General features: G+C 43.7%; 1 protein-coding gene and 1 long non-coding RNA gene across 3 annotated transcripts in view; one reads left to right on the forward strand and one right to left on the reverse strand.

Moving 5' to 3' along the window:
• Window positions 1–21,864, forward strand: part of LOC310660661 — a 197,679-nt gene that overhangs the window by 58,066 nt on the left and 117,749 nt on the right. The gene's annotated exons all lie outside the window — the stretch shown is intronic.
• Window positions 5,975–21,864, reverse strand: part of BZW2 (basic leucine zipper and W2 domains 2) — a 46,014-nt gene continuing 30,124 nt past the window's right edge. For both annotated transcript variants that reach the window (XM_083405454.1, XM_083405455.1), the window contains exons 7-12: window positions 19,607–19,716; window positions 17,966–18,136; window positions 16,245–16,391; window positions 15,605–15,743; window positions 10,337–10,459; window positions 5,975–6,418 (exon numbers count right to left, since the gene is read on the reverse strand). In XM_083405454.1, the coding sequence (XP_083261580.1) occupies window positions 6,381–6,418; window positions 10,337–10,459; window positions 15,605–15,743; window positions 16,245–16,391; window positions 17,966–18,136; window positions 19,607–19,716 (728 nt within the window). In that variant the 3' untranslated portion in view covers window positions 5,975–6,380. The remainder of the gene's footprint in view (window positions 6,419–10,336; window positions 10,460–15,604; window positions 15,744–16,244; window positions 16,392–17,965; window positions 18,137–19,606; window positions 19,717–21,864) is intronic.

Raw genomic sequence — 21,864 nt, forward strand, 5'->3', positions numbered from 1 at the left:
TAATATGTAGAATCAGTTGCTTTGCAATTAATGACACTTCAGTCTAAATAGAACCCAAACGTGTTCTTTTTTTCACCAAAGGCTTCAGTGCAATTTTGTATTAGATTAGATTTGTATTAGATTAGGAGCAAAGCAAGTCCAAAGAAATCACAAACTTCATTTATTGGCAGATCAGAATCAAGCTGCAGCTAAAAGATCTGGGCTTATGCCTGTGAAGAGGTTCATCCAATGCTCATCTACCCTATTTAAATAAATAGTCCATGCTTCCTCCGCGAGGTAGATAGCTAAGAAACAACAAAACTCTAGTGGAAATGCAATGCAGCTTAACACACCATGACATCTTAGGTTTTTTTTTAAAAAATATTTTTTATTAACCAACCAATCAAATCAAATCAAATCACATCACATAAATTCCGAATTACAAAGCCGAATTTTAAATTTTTTGTTGGGGGGACCCATATTTCAAGTTCCGAAGGGGATTCCAATCATCTTCTTGCTGCTGCGTTAATATCCACAAATCTGTCCAAATAATGTTCATAATTCTATCCAGTCCTATCTTGCTGTTCTCACATCTCATCTTGTTCGTATATCTTTCTTTATGATCTCTTCTGATAATCTCCTTAAGCAGGTAAACACCAGTTATAATCCTGTGTGAATTTTCCGTTCGTCCAATCATCATGTCGAGATGGTTTCCATATATCATCACTTTCATAAATAAAAGCACTCTTTCCATCATCAGTCTCACAAATCTGTTGCCTTCTTCAGTCCCTCTGAGGAGGCTCACCCACAATATGAGAACAAATCTATTGCTCCTCCCAGACATAAGTCTTTCGACAGAACTTGCCAAAATGGCGACGCTATTTTTTGCTGCGTCATTCCAAAGCTCTTATACTTTCCACGGTCTCCTTAAAACATGCTTTGGTTAGAAAATTATCTCCACACAGTCTTAAATCCTTAGCTTAAGTCATTTAAACGGCATTTCTGACTTGTGACTTGTGGGGGGGGGGGATTCTTGGTTAATCCCATAGAGAACACCATGATATCTTAGTAATCATAGGAGTTGTGTGCCTGCCTCTTCCATTTTCCTCATCCATTATTTTTGTGTGTTGACTGGGGCTGATGGGTCCAACAACATTTAGAAGACCACAGGTTCCCTGCCCCCACTGTAAGGGAAGTCAGTATTCTTATCCCTGTGTTGTCAGAGGCTGAGAAACAGGCTCACCTCAGGCAACTCACTCTGTTCATGGCGGAGACGAATATTTCATACATACTGAGTGTACACTCTGCTACCCCAGGTCTGCATATGGGAGCTGCCTAAGGGCTGATCTTGTGTGGCTCATGTTCATTTCAGTTAAGTTTGCACAGATAGTATGTGCTCAGTAGGTTAGAACTATTGCCAATCTCCATGACACCCAAATTCTGCCATCTGAAGCAGCTATCTTGTCATGTCTCATGGTAGGGCCAGCCATAAGAGCCCTTTAGATATCTGGTTCAGGCATGCATGCCCCAAACAACCCACGTATCATTCCTAACCATGGTAGGGTTCAGTGATGGTATCAGCGTAGCTAATTTGTAACCAAACGTGATGAATAAAAGCTCCTTTAGTCTATCTTACACTTTATAAAACCCCATGGATGTCAGTGTTTTGTGGGAGGGATACTAGCACATACTGGGAAATTTAGGTTAAAGTGCCCTAGCACAACAAATTCACCTTAAAAGGGAAGTGGACTGTTTGCAGTTAGGAAAGTGATGGGGAAATGCATTGAAAAGTGTGAAATAAACAAATGATTAATAGGAAGATATATAAACACCCTATAAGTAAATCAGGATGAATGCTCATTGCCATATAACCTCCCTACAAACAACTCAGAACAAACACTCAGTGAAAACCAGATAGAATCTAACCATTTCACGAGCTTTTTGCAAACAGATTTCGACAATTATTCAATGAACAGGTTGCCTGGTCTGGAGGAGTGGTCTAGTCTCCCATCTTCCAACAAGGAAGCAAATACAGTTCACAAATTGAGACCTTTGTTGAGGAAATGTTAGAAATGTGAGGAAGAAGCCAACTCTCTGAAGTCATGTCGATTTTACAAAAAAATTGCATCAGCTTCCTTCCGCAACACCATCATCCTAAGTCAAGATCTGTGTTTAAGTTAGTACTTTTCATCAAATATAGGCATCAGAGAGCAGTTCAAATGATGGGATATGAATAAGAACAACTCGGAGAACAAAGCACCAGATGCTGACACTTTAGGGATTTCCTCTTGGCCCTTAGTAACTCCTCAGGAAATTGCTACAGAAGCAGACATTTAATAACATCCATCCAGCAAAGCAACCCTTCTGCAGGATAATTTTCTATTCCTTCCTTTTTCTAACAGACTGCACCATGAGTCAACAAAGGAGGCTTTAACAACCTTTGAGTGGAGTCGAACATGCAAGTATCCTTTTATGACTATTAGGAAGATCGGTTTCAACCAAATTAAAAAAGAAAGACCCTTTGTTTCCATATAAACATATTTGTTTGAATAAGGCTATTGCATGGCTTGGCACCAAGTGTTTGTGCAAAAAAAGGCTATTTGTCCTTGTCAGGGATGTATGGATGCTCTGGACCCACTGATTCCTCAAGAGAAACACCAGGCGAGTTCTCTTTTCTACACTCTTCTGATGATGATGCTCCTTCCCTGTTTCCTAGACTGTTGAAGTGCAGAGCAGCCATTGATATTTCACGGTCTGGGAAACAAATGTGAACATGCAAAGCAGGGTCTTTTGGAGAGCTCCCGTTGCTTGGTCCCTGCTCCTGCCAACCTAGCAGTTCGAAAGCACGCCAAAGTGCAAGTAGATAAATAGGTACCGCTCTGGCGGGAAGGTAAACGGCGTTTCCGTGTGCTGCTCTGGTTTGCCAGAAGCGGCTTAGTCATGCTGGCCACATGACCCAGAAGCTGTACGCCGGCTCCCTCGGCCAATAGAGCTAGATGTGCGCCGCAACCCGCGAGTTGGCCACGACTGGACCTAATGGTCAGGGGAAATGGCTTAGGCAGCAAGGTGGATGTTTTGGTTTATCAAAAATGGGTTTACAGAAGATGCCAGCAGGTCAGTTCTATGCAAAGCAAAAGCCAAATTGTCTAGCCCAAAGTTCTTCCCCCACTGCAGATTCCTGATGCTGTTTAGACTGCTCTGGCTAAAGGTAGAAAATAGGTACTCTTCAAGGTCAGCCAACATGCTCAAGATGTAATATATTGTACTGTGTGTGTATGTGGACACATGCATACATATAATATATATGCACATACATCATCTAGTATATATACATACTGTGTGTATACACACACACAGACACGCACACACATATTTTATATGTACATATAAATATTGTATATGTACTCTCTCCCCCCAACATACACAACACACACACACACACACACACACACACACACAAACATATGTGTGTGTGTGTGTGTGTGTGTTGTGAACTGCCGTGAAATCTATGGGTATATGGCGGTATACAAATTTTAACAACAACAACAACAGGAGGCCCTGTTATTGTGGGCTAGAAACATGCACCCCCAATGAGAAAGTTATCCGCTTTTCAGATCCAGCAAAATACTATTGTTTCTGATGCAGAAGATCAACATGGCTACCTCTCTTTTTTTTAAAAAAAAAAACAACAACCACTAATGGAGCTGATGAGTATTTAACAATATTCTCTGTACTTCAGTGGCTTAAAGACAGCACTGTTTGCCCACAGTGACATCACTGCATAAGGGCACCCTACTGCTCCTCACTATTTCCCCGCAGGTATAACTGGATATGGTCACACACTGTTCTATTAGCAATTTCATTATTTAGTTGTCATAGTTACCGTAAGCCCTTTACATTTTGCTTTCAGAAAGCAATACACCTTAAATTATTACTTGGCTGAGAGCTGTCTGCTAGTAGGATTTTGCTTTCTACTTTTGGTGCTGTGACTTCAGTGAAACCATGGTACGCTATTCTATGTTCCACTTAGATGACAAAGCTTATACAGTCTTACCTTGGAAGCCAAACGCCTTGGGAGTCAAACGTTTTGGTTCCTGAATGCCGCAAAACCGAAAGTGAGTGTTCTAGTTTGTGAACATTCTTTGGAAACTCCTGCAGCCAATCGGAAGCCACGCCTTGGTTGTCAAACGTTTTTGGAAGTCAAACGGACTTCTGGACCGGATTCCATTCAACAACCAAGGTACAACTGTACTTTGAATCAGAAGCAGTGGGCTTTAATGGTTAAAGCCTTCCCCCAACCTGGTGCCCTCCAGATGTTTTAGACTACAACTCCCATCAACCTCAAGGGAGGTACCAGGTTGGGCAAGGCTGATTTCTATCCCACCATTGCACCCCCTTTTCAGGGCATATGCTGGCCTAATATCCACTGGGATCAGCTCAGCTGGCCGGGTCCTGGCTGAGCCAGGATTGAGGTGTTACACTGAGGTCTCTCTCCAGATGAGGTGAAGATGACAGAGCTAAGCCGGCATAGCCTGGCTGCGTTGGGAACCTCCTGGCTTAGCTGAAGATCTGCTGGATCCAGCCCAGCAGATCTTGCTGTAGGATAGCTCCCTAATCATAAATTGTATAACCAATCAATTACATTCATATTAATTTTCACTTGGGTAAATGCAAGTTTGTTTTAAAATAATACTCCTGTGTTGTAGCAAGCATTGTGTTAACAAAAGGCTTTCCCCACCCCTATCTTGTGAAAAGCAAATTGCCTCTTGAGATGATGCTTGCTACCAATTTACAAGTCCTTGTATTAAAAAAATACAGTCATACCTCATGTTACGTCCGCTTCATGTTACGTTCTTTCAGGTCACACCCCGCGGCAACCTGGAAGTACTGGAAAGGGTTAGGTCTGGGTTTTGCCACTCGCGCATGCACAGACGTGCAAAATTATGTCACGCGCATGCGCAGAAGCAGCGAATCACAACCTGCACGTGCACAGATGCGCCGCTGCGGGTTGCGTTCTTTTCATGTTGCGAACGGGCCTCTGGAACGGATCCCGTTCACAACCAGAGGTACCACTGTATTTTAGCTCTTTTATTAAAAAAAAAATCCTGCCAATTAATCAGTCAGTGTTTTAAAATTTATTTATTTAACATATACAGAAGTCTCTTAAAAGTTGTTTTAATCGATTATTATAACCAATTACAGGTTCAGATTAATAGAAATGGGTTTTAAGCTGTATAGAATAGAAAGAAAAACAGCAATGGATGACTTGTATGAGACAGGGCAGGGAATTCCCAAAGTTGTTATTTCTTTTTTAAAAACAAAGCAACCCAAACTCAACTCTAATATAGGTGTTTTAGGGTTGGTAAACATGCTAGTAACATTTCCATGTGGAAAGTTGTTTTTCCCTTTGCTGTAACACAGGACTAGGGGATCTGTCTTCCATCAGCCCCAACTGACATGGCCAGTGCATACAGGGTTGTAGTCCAGAAACATTTGGAGGGCCACAGAGTTCTCAGCTCTCCTGGAACAGATAACTGCCACACATTTTTCATGGAAACCCTGCAAGGACCCCAAGAGCTTCGAACCCAGCACCATTTGTTCCTAGAGCAGTCTGTCACGGGTGTAAAAACGATGATGCAGAGAGAGTCACACCAAGGAAGAAGCTTGCCACATTCACCAGGTGGAGCAGCCTTTGCCTATCTGGTTTCTATAGATACTACAACTCCCATCACCCTCAGCCAGCTTGGTCATGCTTGCTAGGGCTGATGGGAGTTGTAGCCCTAAATACCCAGAGAGCACAAGGTTGGCAAAGCCTGAGGTAAACTGTAGACTGGGCCTTCCAAAACATCTGCCACAGTGGCTGGGGCAATTCAGTCAGATGGGCAGGGTGCAAATAGCAAAATTATTATTAAATCCTTCTGCGGAAGGTTAGCAGTAGTTAGTCACATGCAAGCCCACTTCTGAAGCAAAAGAAAAATGCGCAGAAACATGAAAGTAAGATTTTTAAAAGCCATTTAATTTCCCCAAAATGTGATTATGTCAAATCACACACAAGCAAATATTGAGCTACACGCACAGAACATCCCTATGGAGAAACACTGAAGTGTTCATATGTAGTACCTGAAGACTGTTAATAAAAAAGGAGTCCTTAAAGGATATTACTTCAGTTTTCCTATATGTTGTTTCCTTGCTGAATGCCTCTGCCTACAATAGTGTACAGTGCGCCAGAGGAGGAGTCTCAGCATTTAATGTCTCAGGGCTCCAACATTTTATTCTTCTAAACAAAAGGAAAGCCTAGCCTAGAATTTTCGGTATGACACTGGAGTAAGAGTCTTTCTCTTTGAACGGTACAAAATTCCGCAAGAAGCAGCCGGCCACAGCGAATACGTTTTGTGCTTTGTTCAGCCATCTTGGTTTTCTTCCCCTTCAGATTCGGATTCTGAGAGGTGAGAGAGGGAGGGAGGGAGGGAGAGAGAGCAATGGAAAAGTGAAGATTTTTCTCCAACTATTAAAACAATTCATGTGGCAACATTTATACAGTTATTCCTTTAACAAGCCTCAAATGTTATTTTAAGGCTGTATCTACTACACCCCGGGGGAAAACCACTATAAGTCATAAATTAAATCATTATAACAAAAGAAAAAAATACTCTATTAAAGTCGCATAGACAAAGTTTTGTGCTCTACAGCGCCATCTGGTGCCACATGCTTATAACGCAGTTACAGTGTTGTAACATGGCTAATGTAGCCGAGTCCTCAATTAATGAATCAAATGCACTATATTATACTGCAGCAGAGGTGGGAGATCTGTAGACTTTCAGGTGTTATTGGGCTGTATCGTCCATCAACCAGCAAGTCAGGGATCATGGGAGTTGTAGTCCCGCAGCAGTCCTGCGCTAAGGATACAAGACCCCTCCCATAGCCCTTGGGACGAAAGGCTGTCTCCCCACTCTCATGCCCACTGTCTCTCAGCGGCTCCTCAGCATCCCACATGGAGGCTTGACCCCCAATGGCAGCAGCTTCTCTGGCACGAGAGACGGGACAAGTTGGTCTTACACCACAAAGGGATAGAGCAGGCATAGGCAAACTCGGCCCTCCAGATGTTTTGGGACTACAACTCCCACCATCCCTAGCTAACAGGACCAGTGGTCAGGGATGGTGGGAATTGTAGTCCCAAAACATCTGGAGGGCTGAGTTTGCCTATGCCTGTGATAGAGCCAAGATTCCCAATGCATCGCGGTGGATCAGGATCTGCTAGTAGATCTCTGGGGAATTTGAAGCAAGGATCAACAAGGATCTCCCACTTCCTAACTGTATAACAGTGGCAACAACCAAATGATTCCTCCCCTAGACTGTATGGCTGCTGAACTGAAGGAAGCTGGGCGTGTGGTAGTTGGGGATGAGGGAGGGAGAGAAACAGATCAGATCAGTTCAGTTCTGGTATTCAAGGTAAAACCCTGGGCCAGATTTTTTAAATTCTAAGCATATGTCTTTTGCACCTGACTTTGGCTGGTGACTCTCAGGATAATAATAAACAACAACAACAACCTGCATGCCTTCCCAGCCCTGCAATATACTGTATCTGATTCACAGCAACACAAGCAAAACGTGTATTAAACTAATTATCTCTCTTGTTCTCATGTATGTATGTATGCATGCATTTGACACATTCATTCTGGTTTTCCAGAGCCTTCTCTTTATTCTGATTTCAGCTACACTTTCTGAAATTGCAAGAGGCAGATTAAAGACAGAAATATCTGCAGAGGAAAGGGGCGGAAGCAGGTGCCTGCTGTTTGCCAAATACAAAAAAAAAAGAAAGAAAGCCCCAAGATATTTTTAACTAAAAATAATGTTTCAGGGCTCTTTGACATTTCAGGACAGAATGTTTTTTGCTAACATTTCTATTGGAATCATTACAAGATCTTGACACAGGTTGTTACTCTCCACATCAATTCTAACAAGTAAGCCCATTGCCGTAAAACATAAAATAAAAGGAGGGAACCTTGATTGTTGATAGAAACGGACTAAAAGCAAATAATAAGCTTGGATTTTGCAGGGGAAGCAGGCGAGTCCTAATAATTACAACCTGCCAATCTCATGTGCAGCTAATATGGGATTAGTCTTCAAGGGGAGCTGCTTAAAGACTTTCTGCAGAAAGCAAAAATAACTCTCCATGGGTGGTCATCAGAAGAAAGGTGGGGGAGAAAGCAACTCTTGGAACCAGAAAAACGACTCTGTATTACACAGTCCAACTCAGCTTCTACAGTTGAGCTGGCGCCTTAAAAATTATCTTTTTCCATTAGAGTTTTTCCCTCCCAGTCAGTCCTCTCCCTTTCTAACAGGATTCGTATGACAAAGCAAGAAGAGTTTTGCCTATGGGTTTGAATCCATATCTAACCTTCAGTCCAGTGATTCTGGCAAATGTTCACAGATTTGTATGCAAACTGTCTGTCATGACACCTTAGTGTGTTGGCTGCAGTGTGTAGGTGTGTCGCACAAACACTCCCTGTGCTCCTCCCGGGGCTGGGAAAAGGTTAGTTTAACCTCTGCTTTGCTAGTAAAACTGAACTACTGTGTCACAAAATGATGCACGCCCAAAAAGTGTGTCACCAACATAAAAAGTGTGGAAAGCTCTGGGACAGTTTTTCCTTTAAGTGTTTGCAAAGGCCTGGCCAGTAGGATTCACACTCACCCTCCTTAGCTAGGCAATTGGGCCACATCCGTTTCACAAGTGATTTGCCATAACACACAAGGAGGTGCTAAGACAAATCAAGAGTCTGGATCAAATCAAGAGTGGAACGGCTCATGCTGGTGAAGAGCTCTGCACATATTGGAGCCACACCGATCGTTTGGTTCAGGAACAGAGTAAAGCTAATGTTCCCATATCTATCACTGAGAAGCATGCTTCGCATCGCAGCTGAAATCATGCCCAATAAATGAGCTCCTGGTCAAAGCCCCTTCACCCCAAATAAATACATATTTGTGGCATGAAACCCACAAATGTTTTTGAATCACATATCATTACTGTATCCTGTTTTATATATAAGCTATGCTATAGTGGGCAAACTTGACTGACATCTTGTTTGTCATCTGAACTCCTTTCATAGGCTGCTGCAAAAGAAGCAACTGCTTATTTATAAACAACCATTCCTTTAGAATTCTTTCCTGACTAGAACGAGGACAAGCTAAAATCCCCAATTGGGGGCGGGCCGGGATTCAAGCCATTTAACCAACATAAAGTGTATTTGGGTGGGTGGGTGTGGCCACATTCACACACATTGGGGGAGGTTCAATTTTGTACTACTGTGCAAAAATGGCCCAGACACATGAAGAACCCACCAGCTGGAGATGACCAGTGCAATCTGAGGGTTGGGAACATCAGGCCTGGAGGCCAGATTGTCAGTTTGCATTTCTTAGTGCATAAAGCATTGATCTGATGTGCAGAGATCTCTCCTATTCTAATTAATTCAAGAGGGTTCTGGAAGCTTCTTTGTGTGAAAGAAGCAAGCAGAAGGTTCATGATGTTTGGGTTATTCCTTGAGAGAAGTTGAGTACAGTTGGCTTAAACTGGTTCTGTTACCTCTTCTGTCAAGGTCATGACTATAAGAGGCAAGAAGGAGCCTGGATTTCATTTTCTCTTTCTGTCTCTCTTTCCTTCTGGTGTGGTGTTCTGTATGTAATATTAAGGTTTAGTCTTAATATATGTTATTGTAAGTTTAAGTTAAGTCTGCTGCAACTGGATTTCTTATGGACAGTGCCAATCCTGAATGTATATTGGATTTGTGACCATTATGTTCATTTGCCTTCAGTAGCAGCAAAGCTCTGCTGGATGAAATATTAATTGCCTCTTTTGGGGGAATCCTGCAACTTGTTTAAGTTTTTACTCTTTATGCTGGAATCTGCTCTGGATCAATATTGAGTAGAATTCCATGACACAGATGTGGCCCTCCAGGCCTCAGGACTCTTCCCAAGACCCTTCCTCTTTGGCTGAAGCCCTCACTGGTTCTCCTACACACCCTCTCCAGGTCTTTTGTCTGGCTGGAACATATCCTGAGCTCTCAGTAATGCCTCTTGCTTTCCTGGATAGAAAGTTGCAGGCATAGAATACCTCTGATGTGCGTGACTGGAAGACAAAAATAAGAATCACATCTGTTGCACCTGCCCACCCCTGGCATGTGGCCCCCAGAAAGTTGTCCATGAGGGAATGTGGCCCTTGGGCTGAAAAAAAGTTCCTCACCCCTGATGTAAGTCTTGGTCCCATTGCGGAACCTGGGTGATGTGAAATGAAGTAGACGTTTCCTTAATATCCCAGATATACCAAGAAAAAGGAGGAGGAGGAGGAGGAGAAGAACCTTACCTTCTTCAGCATTTTGTAGCCACTCAACAAACTTCTTCATCTGGTCAAGGAAGACACTTTTGCCTTTGGCAACATGTGCCTCTTTGTACCACTTCAGGATGGCTTCTTCACTTAGGACATCAGCTGCAATTCAAAACCAAGGAGTATACAGTTAGGAAGTGTTTCTGGGCAGAGAATCAGCATACACAAACCCCAAAATTGCTGCTTTTTTGTTTTTTGTTTAAAAAAAGGGCTTTAATGTGACTACACCACTTCAATCATCAGCAAAGCCTGACAGGAGGGGCTGCAGCTGGAAATGGAGAAACAAGGGAGACTTAACTGTGCCGCTAGTATTCAGTGATCAAGCACTTAAAATAATTTCACGTTACATAAAATTGCTTCCTCCATTTCTGGTTAAAACGTTAACGATCTGCAACGCGTCAGCCATGCGAGCGGCCACCAAGAGGAAGGGAAGTTGCCCACCTGGTATTGCCTATTCAGTCTCCATCAAGGGCAAAGATGGCCATCTCTGTGGGAGCCATCTGGTGTCTATAGTCTAAACATGGATTCTTTATTTCAGGTTGCCATGGAAAGTAAGCCCCAACAGAGCATCAGAAAAGCCCTGTTGGGTCTGACCAAGGTTGCATCTAGCCCAGCATTTCTGTTCTCACACAAGCAGAACGTAAGCACAGCAGCACTCTCCCACTCATGACAATTCAGAGGCAGGCTGCTCCAAAACGAGAGGAAATCATGGAATCGTAGAGTTGGAAGGGACCATGAACACCATCTAGTTCAACCCCCTGCAATGAAGGAATCTTTTGCCCAATGTGGGGCTCAAACTCATGACCTTCAGACGAAGAGTCTCACGCTGTACTGACCAAACTATCTCTCATACTAAATATAATATTCAATGTAGGCATCATGACTAGTAACCACTAGCAGCCTCATTAATTTACAACTGTCTTAAGTTGGTGACCATCATGACATCTTGCAGAAGTGAGTTCCAGAGTTTAACTGGGCGCTTTCTTTGGTCTGTCCTGAATTTTACCACATTAGGAATGAAGGAAATTGTCTAATACCAAGCCACCCTATTGGCTCCATCTAGATCAGTATCGTCTACAACAACTGGCAGAAGTTCTCCACAGTTTCAGACAGGAAGTCTGCTCTAGCCCTAACTGGAAATGCCAGGGATTGAACCCAGAACCTTTTGCATGCAAGGCTGAAGCTCTACATCTGAGCCACAGGGACTGTTCATCTCCATTGGTCAACCTGGGTCCTAGCATTAGGTGAGAGAGAAAAACTTCTCTCTACCTACTTTGTTTAGACCATGCATAATTTTATACACTGCTGTTGTACCATCCCTTAGTTTTCTTTCTTTTTTAAAAAATTAAAAATCCTGCAGTGTTGTAACATATCCTCAAAGGGGAGCTGCCCTAGTCCCTTTACTGTTTTGGTTGCCCTTTCCATGCTCTAAGTAGCAGGGATCTATCTTCCATAGATTCCCACAACCATTTTAGAAAGCCGGTCACATTTGCACTGACTGTGGCAAAGAACTCTATAGGTCCAGGGCTACTTTGGTACACGCTGTCAGAATTCCGTCACAGAAGCAGCTTCCACATTAGGGTTTTCACAAATCTCACATAAAAACTTACACATGTGTCATTTATTGTTTGCAGAGGCCAATCACTGATGCTTGCAGAGAAAATCCAATGACATCATCATCCTTATATGGGATTTATCAACTTTGACACAGCAGAGACTTCTATATAACTGAAGTAACTTTAAGACTGGGCCCACCAGATGCTACTGGACTCCAACTCTGATCATCCTTTGCCACTGACAGTGCTGGTTGGGACTGATGGGAGTTGGAGCCCAACAGCATCAGGAAGGCCACAAGTTCCCCAGCTCTGCTGTAAGCCAACATCTGTTCCCAGAACAAACTAATTGAAGAGCCATTTCTTGATTTTATGTTCCTTTTAAGGCTCGCTGCACTTATTTTGTGAATAGCTTTGTCGCATTTGTTTTATGTTGTGCTGTAATAATCATACATTGGTTTTAAACTGGAATCAACAGTAATCCCAGTTCTTTGCACTGCAGACCCCCACAGCAAAGGCAGCCTCTTCTGCACTCCCAGGTCTTATTAGACCCTGTGAGAGTTCCCACTGTCTCCTGAGAGCTCTGGAGTGGGTGGAATAGCAGTGCATTGAAAAGCATTGGCCACCCAGAGAGCTGCCTTATGGTTTCAAGCAGAAGACAGCAAAACGGAAAAGGGTGTTGTTACCCTAGGATGATTTGGGGGGTATTGGGTAGGGATGAGGAACCCATGGCTCTGCAGCTGTTGTCAGACCCCCACTCCCATCAACCTCAGATGCTCAAAAGTTACAGGAGTTATGGTTCAACATCTGGTGAAAAAGTCCTTGAAACAGGGACAGAAGCTCTTCAATGTTGCCGGTGTTGAAGAACAGATTCAGCTGTAAGGACCATTTTACACACGTTTTCCTGACTTGGCTAGGAAGCCTCTCAGCTAATCTCACATGCCCACCGGGACATTGTAATTAACTGCAAGACAAATGTCAACAAGTATTCTGTGTTGGGTTCTGTTCAGATCACTTAGCACTTATTTTATGTACTGCTTGAAGTCCTACTGACCGCAAAAACTTGCAGGCAGGTGCTAAAACTGACTTGGATCCCTCATCTGGTCGCTGCCGGGGACTGGAATCCATTTAGGTAGCTAGAGCTTTCTGAAGGAGACAATAGAACTTGTAGAAGGAAAAAACAGGGATCACATGGAAGTGGGAAAGAACTGTCTTCCTTATGCACAACCTGCTTAAGAGTCAAACGAGAATGAAGGGACCTTGAACAGGCCTTGAATAAGCACAGAAAAATAGATTGAACGAGTCACCAGTGCAAATTAAAAGGTCAACTGAATTTTCCTTTAATCTTGAGAAAGACAACTTGAAATTTATTCATGCCTTCAGTAGTTCCCAAAAAATATAATATTCTCTTGTCAGAGAGTTGCTCAATTAAGCAATCATGCAGGACAGGGTGCACTTAATCATACCCCTAGGTTGCTTTCTGAAGTACAAGGAACACCAGAGGGGGGATTTATAGTTAGCTATTTATGATTAAAAATGATTAAGATGACATTTTAAATGCTGCCGCAATTTTAGCTGAGCAGTTGTGGGAAGTGTAGCTCCCCCGTTGCTGCCCCAAGTGATGTCAGTCTGAGCAAAGCCCATGAAGCAATTCATGGAGACATTCCCGGTGGCTGGAACCAATTCCAACCACCCACTCCTTCGGCCCTGGGGGACTGTTAAAGACCCGAGGAGCAAAGGCCCGCACACCTGCCTTTAGGGGAATCTGCAAGGCAACAGATAGCTCCTGTTTTACAAATCTGGGATTTAATCAATTTTTTAAAAATGAACTTAAAATTAATTCATATCATAGGGGCACTGGGTTAGTTGGCAAGATATCTCCAGTTAAATAAAACACATGGCAGTTGACCATGTGATGCATCTTTGGGATAGTTGTAGTTCTGCAGGAGTGGCCTCACGGATCAGGGTTTGATGCTGACGATATGCATCAGCCTTTGCCAACTTGGTGACTTCCAGATGTTTTGGACTACCAGTCCCATCCAGCACAGTCATAATAGTAGCAGTTGTAGTCCAAAACGTCCAAGGGACATCAAGTTGCCAAAGGCTTGAGGGACATTCATTATATTTACAATATGAGAACAGCCTGCTGGATCGGACCAATGGCCCATCTAGTCTATCTTCCTACTCTCATAATGGCCAACCAGATGCCTTTGTGAAGACCATAAGCAAGGCCCGAGCACAAGAGCACTCTCCAGCAACTGGCATTCAGAAGCATTTGCAAGCTGCGACCACTGCTTCTGAAGTGGCCCGGTGTCTGTCCTCACTAGAGTCTTCATTCCCCCTCCATTTTGTCAAGGGCTTGAGTGTTGTCTTTTTTAGCTACATCAGTGAGTGAGAAGGCGGCTCAACAACTTCCAGCTGCCAGACCCAAATCCCTCAGTCTACTGATGTCATTATGGCACTACAATCAATGCAAACAAGGAGCATTATGAAACTTCCCTGTTGAAGACTTTCCCACCTCCTTCCACTATTTATAGCAACAATGTCATACTATACTCTTAACACCTTGCAAAAGAAAGACAGATAGTCTCTATGACAACAAGCCACGGACCCATTCCCTTATATAAAAGGAAAATGGAGGAGGGGGGTGGGGATTTGACAGCTTAGCTAAAGAATTGAAAGTGCCTTCCTGGATCTTTCTGAACAAAGAGATAGAATGAGAGACGTGCTGTTAATTGAAATTTCCAAGGGAAGCTATTTAGAGTCTGTTAAGGTGTAGGATCTCTGTTTAGCTTTCAAGCGCTTTCAGTAGACACCCAATTCAAGAGATGCTCAGCCACCAGTTAAGAGTCGACAGCCCCAAGCTACCAATTACAAACCCTCCCCAAAGCCTGCTTCTGGCCTTCTGCAGCCCTCAAGGCAACTCATGGGATGGCTCTCCTTATCTCCAGGAAGCCTATCATGTGAATGGAGCATAGATCATCAAATGGAAATTGCTTCTCACATCCTGCACTGCTCCTTAAACTGAGCAATAAAGAGGGGGGGAGCTAACAAGGAAATGCAAAAGAAGGGGGCAAATTAGGGCGCACAAATCTCCTTTACTGGAAAGTGGGAATACGTGAAGTTGAAGAGGACACAGCAAGAAACAGCAGGCTCCTTCTGGATGGGGCAAGGCTGTGGGTCAGACGAAGAGCAACCACCTTGCATGCAGAAGGTCCCATGTTTGATTCCTGACATCTACGGCTAAGGCTGGGAGAGAACCCTCTCTGAAACCCTAGAGATGCGCTGCCGGTCCAGCCCAGTATAAGGCAGCTTCTTGTGTTCCTATGTAACAATTCCAGCGGACAAGTTCCAGGTTTAAATGCGCCTGTATTTCATTGCACTGCAAGCTAAAGCAGTATCCCCAGACATCTCTTAAATGGGAAGTATTACAGCACAATAACACTGGAGCTGCAGCAATTCACAGGCCAGGAAGATGCAGGCCAGCCCGCAACTTAGCAGCACAATCCCGGCACATTCAGCTTTTATAGAACATAAAGAGAAAAACAGGCAGTGGACACATCCTTTCATGTGCCTCATGCAAAACCTATTGGAGTCCTGATGTTTTAACTCTGAACGCTCTTTAAACATTTTATGTAAATTGAATAATGGAAAAAGGAAGGAAGGGAGGAAGGAAAGAGGTATGGTCAAATACCTTTATAAAAGAGCACCACAATCTTCTGAAAGGCTTTCATAAAGTGGATGTTATCATAACAGTACTCCTGAACCTTCTGGAGAAGGATCAGCTCTGATTGGCCCTGGGTGCTGAATACAGCCAGTAAAGGTGCATATTGCTAAAACAACCAGAGAAGAAATTAAGTTATTCTTTCAAAGGCTAATACAGAAGAGAGTGTTATGTTTCGCTGCAAAACAACCACCACCACCACTCCCCAGGATATTCTTTTAAGGGTGTGGGAATGCAGAGTATTGTCGCCTGCCACATCTGCAAAACACACCAGTGGGATATTCACTCTGGATAACCTGTCCATTGCATGCCTGCAGTTATCCAGTAAACTGATTTACAATGAGCTGCTCTCAAAGAGCCTTGAGTGAATGAACCTGGGAGCTCTCCATGCTCCTCCCGTTTTGAATATGCCTGCAGGCTTTGAGAAGATGAGATCTATCACTGCGACCAGCGCATAATGCTAGCCTTCCTTGCCAATGCAAAGCAAGCTTTCTATTGGATGCGCATCTCCTGTCTTTGACAGCCATGCACACACATGTGCTGGGACTGCTGCACAAAAAGGGATCCAATCTTCCATTCTTACTGTACAAGCCAGCCGTCACTTGCACACCTTCAGATGTTTCAGTGCTTGCTCCGCGACCAGCTCTTCTTTCTTGTTCCATTCAACAGCGTTCATTATGCAGGTCCACAGGAGTCCAATCACAGCCGGTTCTGGCAGGTCGTTCCTCTTCATTTCTTCTTTTACATAAAGCACCATCTGCAGTGGAAGATTTTTTTTTTAAAAAAAAGAAGAAGAAACTGAAGCTGTTCTCTTAAGTCACACCTCCTGTCTGCTGCAAAACTCCCTCCCAATAATTTTATTTGCAGGGCTGGATGAGTAATAAAAGAAAGCATGTCTTATATTTAATATGAGTTGCTGATTTGGTTCAAATGCCAATGTTTAGAGAGAACACTCAGGCCAGGGATTCATTCAAGAGTATAAATTTTAAAGAGGGTTCACTGCACTTCACACCATGCAGCAAGTGAGCATTTGTACTAGGATACTGTCAACACACCATTTGGGGAGTAAAAATAATTCTCCTGGCAGCCACTAGAGGACAGCCATCACACTGGAAAAACAACAAGCAGCACTTCTCCCAAAAAACTGTTCCATTTGGCAAGGCCGAGGCGGCGGCACTGCTTTCTGCTCAACCAGTGCAGTGCCAGCCTACAAGGTGGCCTATAATGAAATGTTGCTACTGTTCTTGTAATGAAATTCCACAGAATACTGTTCCAGAGCAGAACTCCCAATGTTTAGTTAGCAGAGTAAAGACTTAAACATGTTGCAGGATTCCCCCCCAAAATAGACCAGAGGCAATTGTATTTCATCCAGCAGAGCTTTACTGCTTCTGAAGGCAAATGAGCATAATGGTCACAAAAGCAATACATTCAGGACTGGAACTGTCCATAAGAAATCCAGTTGCAGCAGACTTAACTTCAACTTTCAATAACTTATAATAAGACTAAACCAGGCATAGGCAAACTCTGGCCCTCCAGATGTTTGGGACTACAATTCCCATCATCCCTGGCTAGCAGGACCAGTGGTCAGAGATGATGGGAATTGTAGTCCAAAACATCTGGAAGGCCGGAGTTTGCCTATGCCTGGACTAAACCTTAACACTAAGCATACTATGTACAAAACACCACACCAGAAGGGAAGAGAGACAGAAAGAGAAAGTGTGAAACCCAGGCTCCTTCTGGCCTTACTTTTATAGTCAGCATGACCTTGACAGAAAGAGATAACAGAACCGGTTTAAACCAGCTGTACTCGGCTTCTCTCAAGGAATAACCCAAACGTCATGAACCTTATGCTTGTTTTTCTCACACAAAGAAGTTTCCAGTACCCTCTCTACACATCAGATCAATACTTTCTGCACTAAGAAATGTAAACTGACAATTCTCATGCCACAGTAAGCAATGATGCTCTCTTGGCAACGGCTCAGCATCAACAGCTGCTTCTATATATGACAACACACCTTCCCACAGAGTCAAGCAGCTAAAAGAAGCACCCAAAATGTTTCTAGCCACTTCCAAAGTCTGCATTCTGAATTCAGAAAGTACTTCTCTCTCTCACACACACAAAGTCTTTGCCAAACTAGTGACCTCCAAATTTTTGAATCACAACTCCCATCACCCCCTATCTGATGCATGCACTTACAGAATATATTTTTAATAGGCACACCAGGTAGCTATCCCTTTCTTAATAACTCAGTGTTGCATCCTCTTTTGCAATCAGCATTCTTTTAACACCCCCCCCCCTTTGTTTGTTCTAGTTTGAAAAGCTTTCCCCACCTCTTTAATTGGGCATTCCTGAGAAAGGCGCTCCTGAAGCTCTTTCTGTAGTTCTTTCCGAGTCCCCAGCGACTGCTGGACCCGGAGGAAATCTGACAACTCCTTAAGGCCAGCATCAGTGAAATACTTGGCAAAATGTTCTACATTCTGCCGGTTGGCTGGAAACAGTTCCTGGAAGGAGGAGGAAATTCGCTTACTTTTTGCAAAACCAAGAAAAATAGATGTAGACGTGAGGCAAGGATATTTATACAAAAGAGAAACACAGAACCTCTTCTTAGTAACTTGCAAAAAAGCAGAAGCAGTGCAAGGAGGCCATTTATTACAGTCATACCTCGGGTTACGAACGCTGTGGGTTGCACATTTTCGTACCAGAACAGGTTACTTCTGGGTTTTGGCACTCACTCATCCGTAGAAGCACAAAATGACGTCATGCGCAGAAGCACTGAATCATGTCGCACACGCAGACGTGGTGCTTCAGGCTGCGAACATTGCGGGTTGTGAACGTGCCGCCCGAGGGATGACTGTACCTAGTCGGTAAATGGATCTGCGCATGTAAGTGGCAAAGCATTGCTGGTAGCTCCTTGCGAGGCTCCAGAAATTGCACATTTCCTTAAAATCTCCCAAAGGAATGAGGTTGGTTTAAAAAGAAGAGCCTTGGCTAAGTACACAGTTGGAGGTGGCAGTGTGCAGTTCTGGCTAGGAGCCCTTTGGACGTGTTGCACTTCCCATCCTCGTGATGAAAAGGCATTCAAAATGACACCATGGAGCATGGTTGCACAAAGGCAAGGTGGCATCTCCTGTGGTTCTCTCTATGACTTCTTGCATCAGATAGCAGAATGTGCACCAAGCAAGGATGCTTCCCATAGTTCTTTTCCTAACCATGGTCAAAAGGCAAAAACTGAATATAGGAAGGTGGGGGTTTCTTTGTTTTTGTTTTTAAAAGAGTAGTATTTGCAAAGGAAGTTTACAATTTTGAGATATTCCCTTAGTATTAAGAAGTTGGTTATTTGAGTATTTGCCCTAAGGTCACATGACCTAGGCAGTTCCAAAGGCCTAGTTGTCATTACAGTAGCTTGCATTAGAGGCTCTGGAGAATAAAACGGTTTTCAAGTTGGTCTTCAACCCTCTTGTCTGTTTGCAGCAGGGACACGAACTTGGGCCCCAAGTTATGGATGCTCAATGGCACCCGTGATGTAACATGATGTTGTGATGTCATGACATGACGTTACATCAACGTGCTGCAGCGGTGCTTCTGAGGCCTGGCAGGGCCTCGGACGTGATCTCTGAGGCCTTCTGAAGCTTTGGAGATCACGCACGAGGCCTCGCGAGACCTCTGACGTGACTTCAGGTTTGTGTTGGAGGTTGGGGTCCAACGTCGCCTTGGGGGCCCGACGCGACTTTCGGTAGAAACCAGAAGTTGCATCACGGAGCCTGCATTGTGGGTGCTGAGCAACCCAAAAAAACTTTGTGGGTATCTGGGCCTCCAGGACCCCCTATAGCTGGTTTGTAGGGTCTGAATCATTATAGTACTGAAGTCATCAATTGTATTTCCTAAGGCAGGATCCAACCTGAATACACAGTAGGAGAAATTACATCCATTTCGCAATGCCCCAGGCAAACATTAGGAAAGGAAATACTTACTAGCAACCTCTTGTCTAAGTTAGCTTTTCTTAAAGCGGAGGTGACTGAATTGGCATCCTTCTCGAGCATCCATGCTTTAAACAATTTGACAGCGAAAGAGGCTGCAATACCTAGAAGAGAAGCGGGGGTACTCAAAAGTACATCTTGCTAATACAGTCATATTTAGAAGGATCTTGCAAGAATCACTGAAGCAATAACATTAATGATGGGAATGACATAGATTGCAGGCAGAAGTTATACCAATGAGATGCTGCTTCACAGATTTATGGATCTCTATTACAGCTACCTGCTGCGTGTACCTACTAAAACCGTAATGTGGGGAATGTAGGCAACACAGGGCTGGAAGGCAAGGCCAGCTGGGCCTCTGCTGTGTTTCCATGGAGATTTTGATGCCTCTCTTGCTGCCTATGTTTAGGAGTGCGGCTAAAACTTTTTAATCCGGTTTCTGAGCCCTCTTAGATATATCTGTCCATATTGTAATTCAAGAGATAGGTCTACAACTTACACCGTCTACAGCAGCAATAGGGAACCTTTCCAGCTCAGAAGCCCCATTTCAAAGTGCTCCTTTACCCTGTGCTTTTGAGGATCTGACAGTCAGCTGATGGCTGAGACTTCAGAAGCCCTGTTCAAAGCAAAGGGAAAGAGAGCACTCTGAGAGGTGCTTCTGAAGGCACCTTGGAGGTTTAAAGAGTGGTGTAAGGAGGGAGAAGTGGTCTCCATTTTTTTTAAAAAAAGGAATTCTTGCATTTCAGAGGAGGGAAACTGAGCAATAAAAATAAGAAAAGCTAGAAAGGAGGCGTAAAATGGGCTACTTAGGGCACATAAACCTCTTTTACTGGGAAGCGGGAGTAGACAAAATCTAAAAGAGGGTGGGGCAAGAAACAGCAGGCTCCTTCTAGATGGGGAAAGAGTGTAGCTCTGGAGAAAGCATCTGCTTTGCATGCAGAGGGACCTAGGTAGATACGACTGGGAGAGACCCATCTGAAACCCTAGAGAGCCATTGCCAGTCAGTGTAGATAATACTGAGCTAAGTGGAACAAATGGTCTCACTCAGTTGAAAAGCTGGGTGATTCAGGACAAATGGGGAGGCCTGCCAGGCCCAATTCAGCCTGCAGCCTAGGGGTTCCATACCTCTGTAGTTACACAGGACTACATACATATGACAAGAATGTAGGCGCACCTCTGTGGGGATGGAGTTCCACAGCTTGGGGGCTGTCATGGAGAATGGCCTCTCCCAGGCCACCACCCCTCAAACTTCTGAGAGTGGTGGAACTACCAAACGGGCACCCTCCATTGATCTTAGCGCCCAAGATGGTCTGAAGTGAAGGGTGTGGTCTTTCAGGTATTTGGAGCCTGAGTCATTTAGGGCTTTAAACACTAACATGAGCACCTTAAATTAGGCCAGGAAGTGAATAGGCAAACCATGCAGATGTTTTAGACTAGAGGTTATATGAGATCTAAATGCAACCCCAGCCAGCAATCTTGGCTGCTGCATTTTGGACCAAGGTTAGACTAAGCCAGGCCTTTATGGGGTATTTATTTTTATTCTTTGCAGGGAGGTTATATGACAATGAGCGTTCACCACAAATTCATCCTGATTTGCTTGTGTGGTGTTTATATATGTTCCCATTAATCATTGATTCATCTCTCACCTTGCATTCCCCACTCACGTTCCTAAGCTCTTTTAGAAAAAGAAAATGCCTGCTTCTTTTTCAAAAGTGTTTCCCCCTTCCTCTAGGGCAACAGAGTGCTTTCATTGCACAAACCTACATTTCTGGTCTTCGCTTGAATCTCTCCCACAGAATACAGACAGTCTGGAGGCAACCCTAAATATTTGGGTGGCCAAATGTCTCTTATTCCAGAACACAACGGGGAAAAGGAAAGAGAACGGCTTGTCTTATTTGGGCAAATGTCGCTACAAGCAGTTGAGTTACCATGGATATCATCTGTTGAGAATGACTAAAATGAACTTCACTATTATGCCGTACTTTGAATCTTTTCTATATACAAAAGTGGCATGAAGCACAACAAAAAGCTATACTAAGATTGCAATGCTTTATTTTGGTTCTTTAAACTGGAAGTGGCTTTTCATTTAGCTGAATACCTCACTCTGCAATCATGCCTGCACATGGTATTAAGTCTAAGGTCCTATGCGCACATGCAGAAATCAATTTCCAAGTCAACCTGTTTAGGAACAGGGTGCAAGATTAATTTCAGAAGTTTTTACTTGTAGCCCCATTCCCTCCCACATCCACAAT

The sequence above is a fragment of the Podarcis tiliguerta genome (assembly GCF_965153285.1).
Source record: "Podarcis tiliguerta genome assembly, chromosome: 12".
In the NCBI taxonomy this organism is placed as follows: domain Eukaryota; kingdom Metazoa; phylum Chordata; class Lepidosauria; order Squamata; family Lacertidae; genus Podarcis; species Podarcis tiliguerta.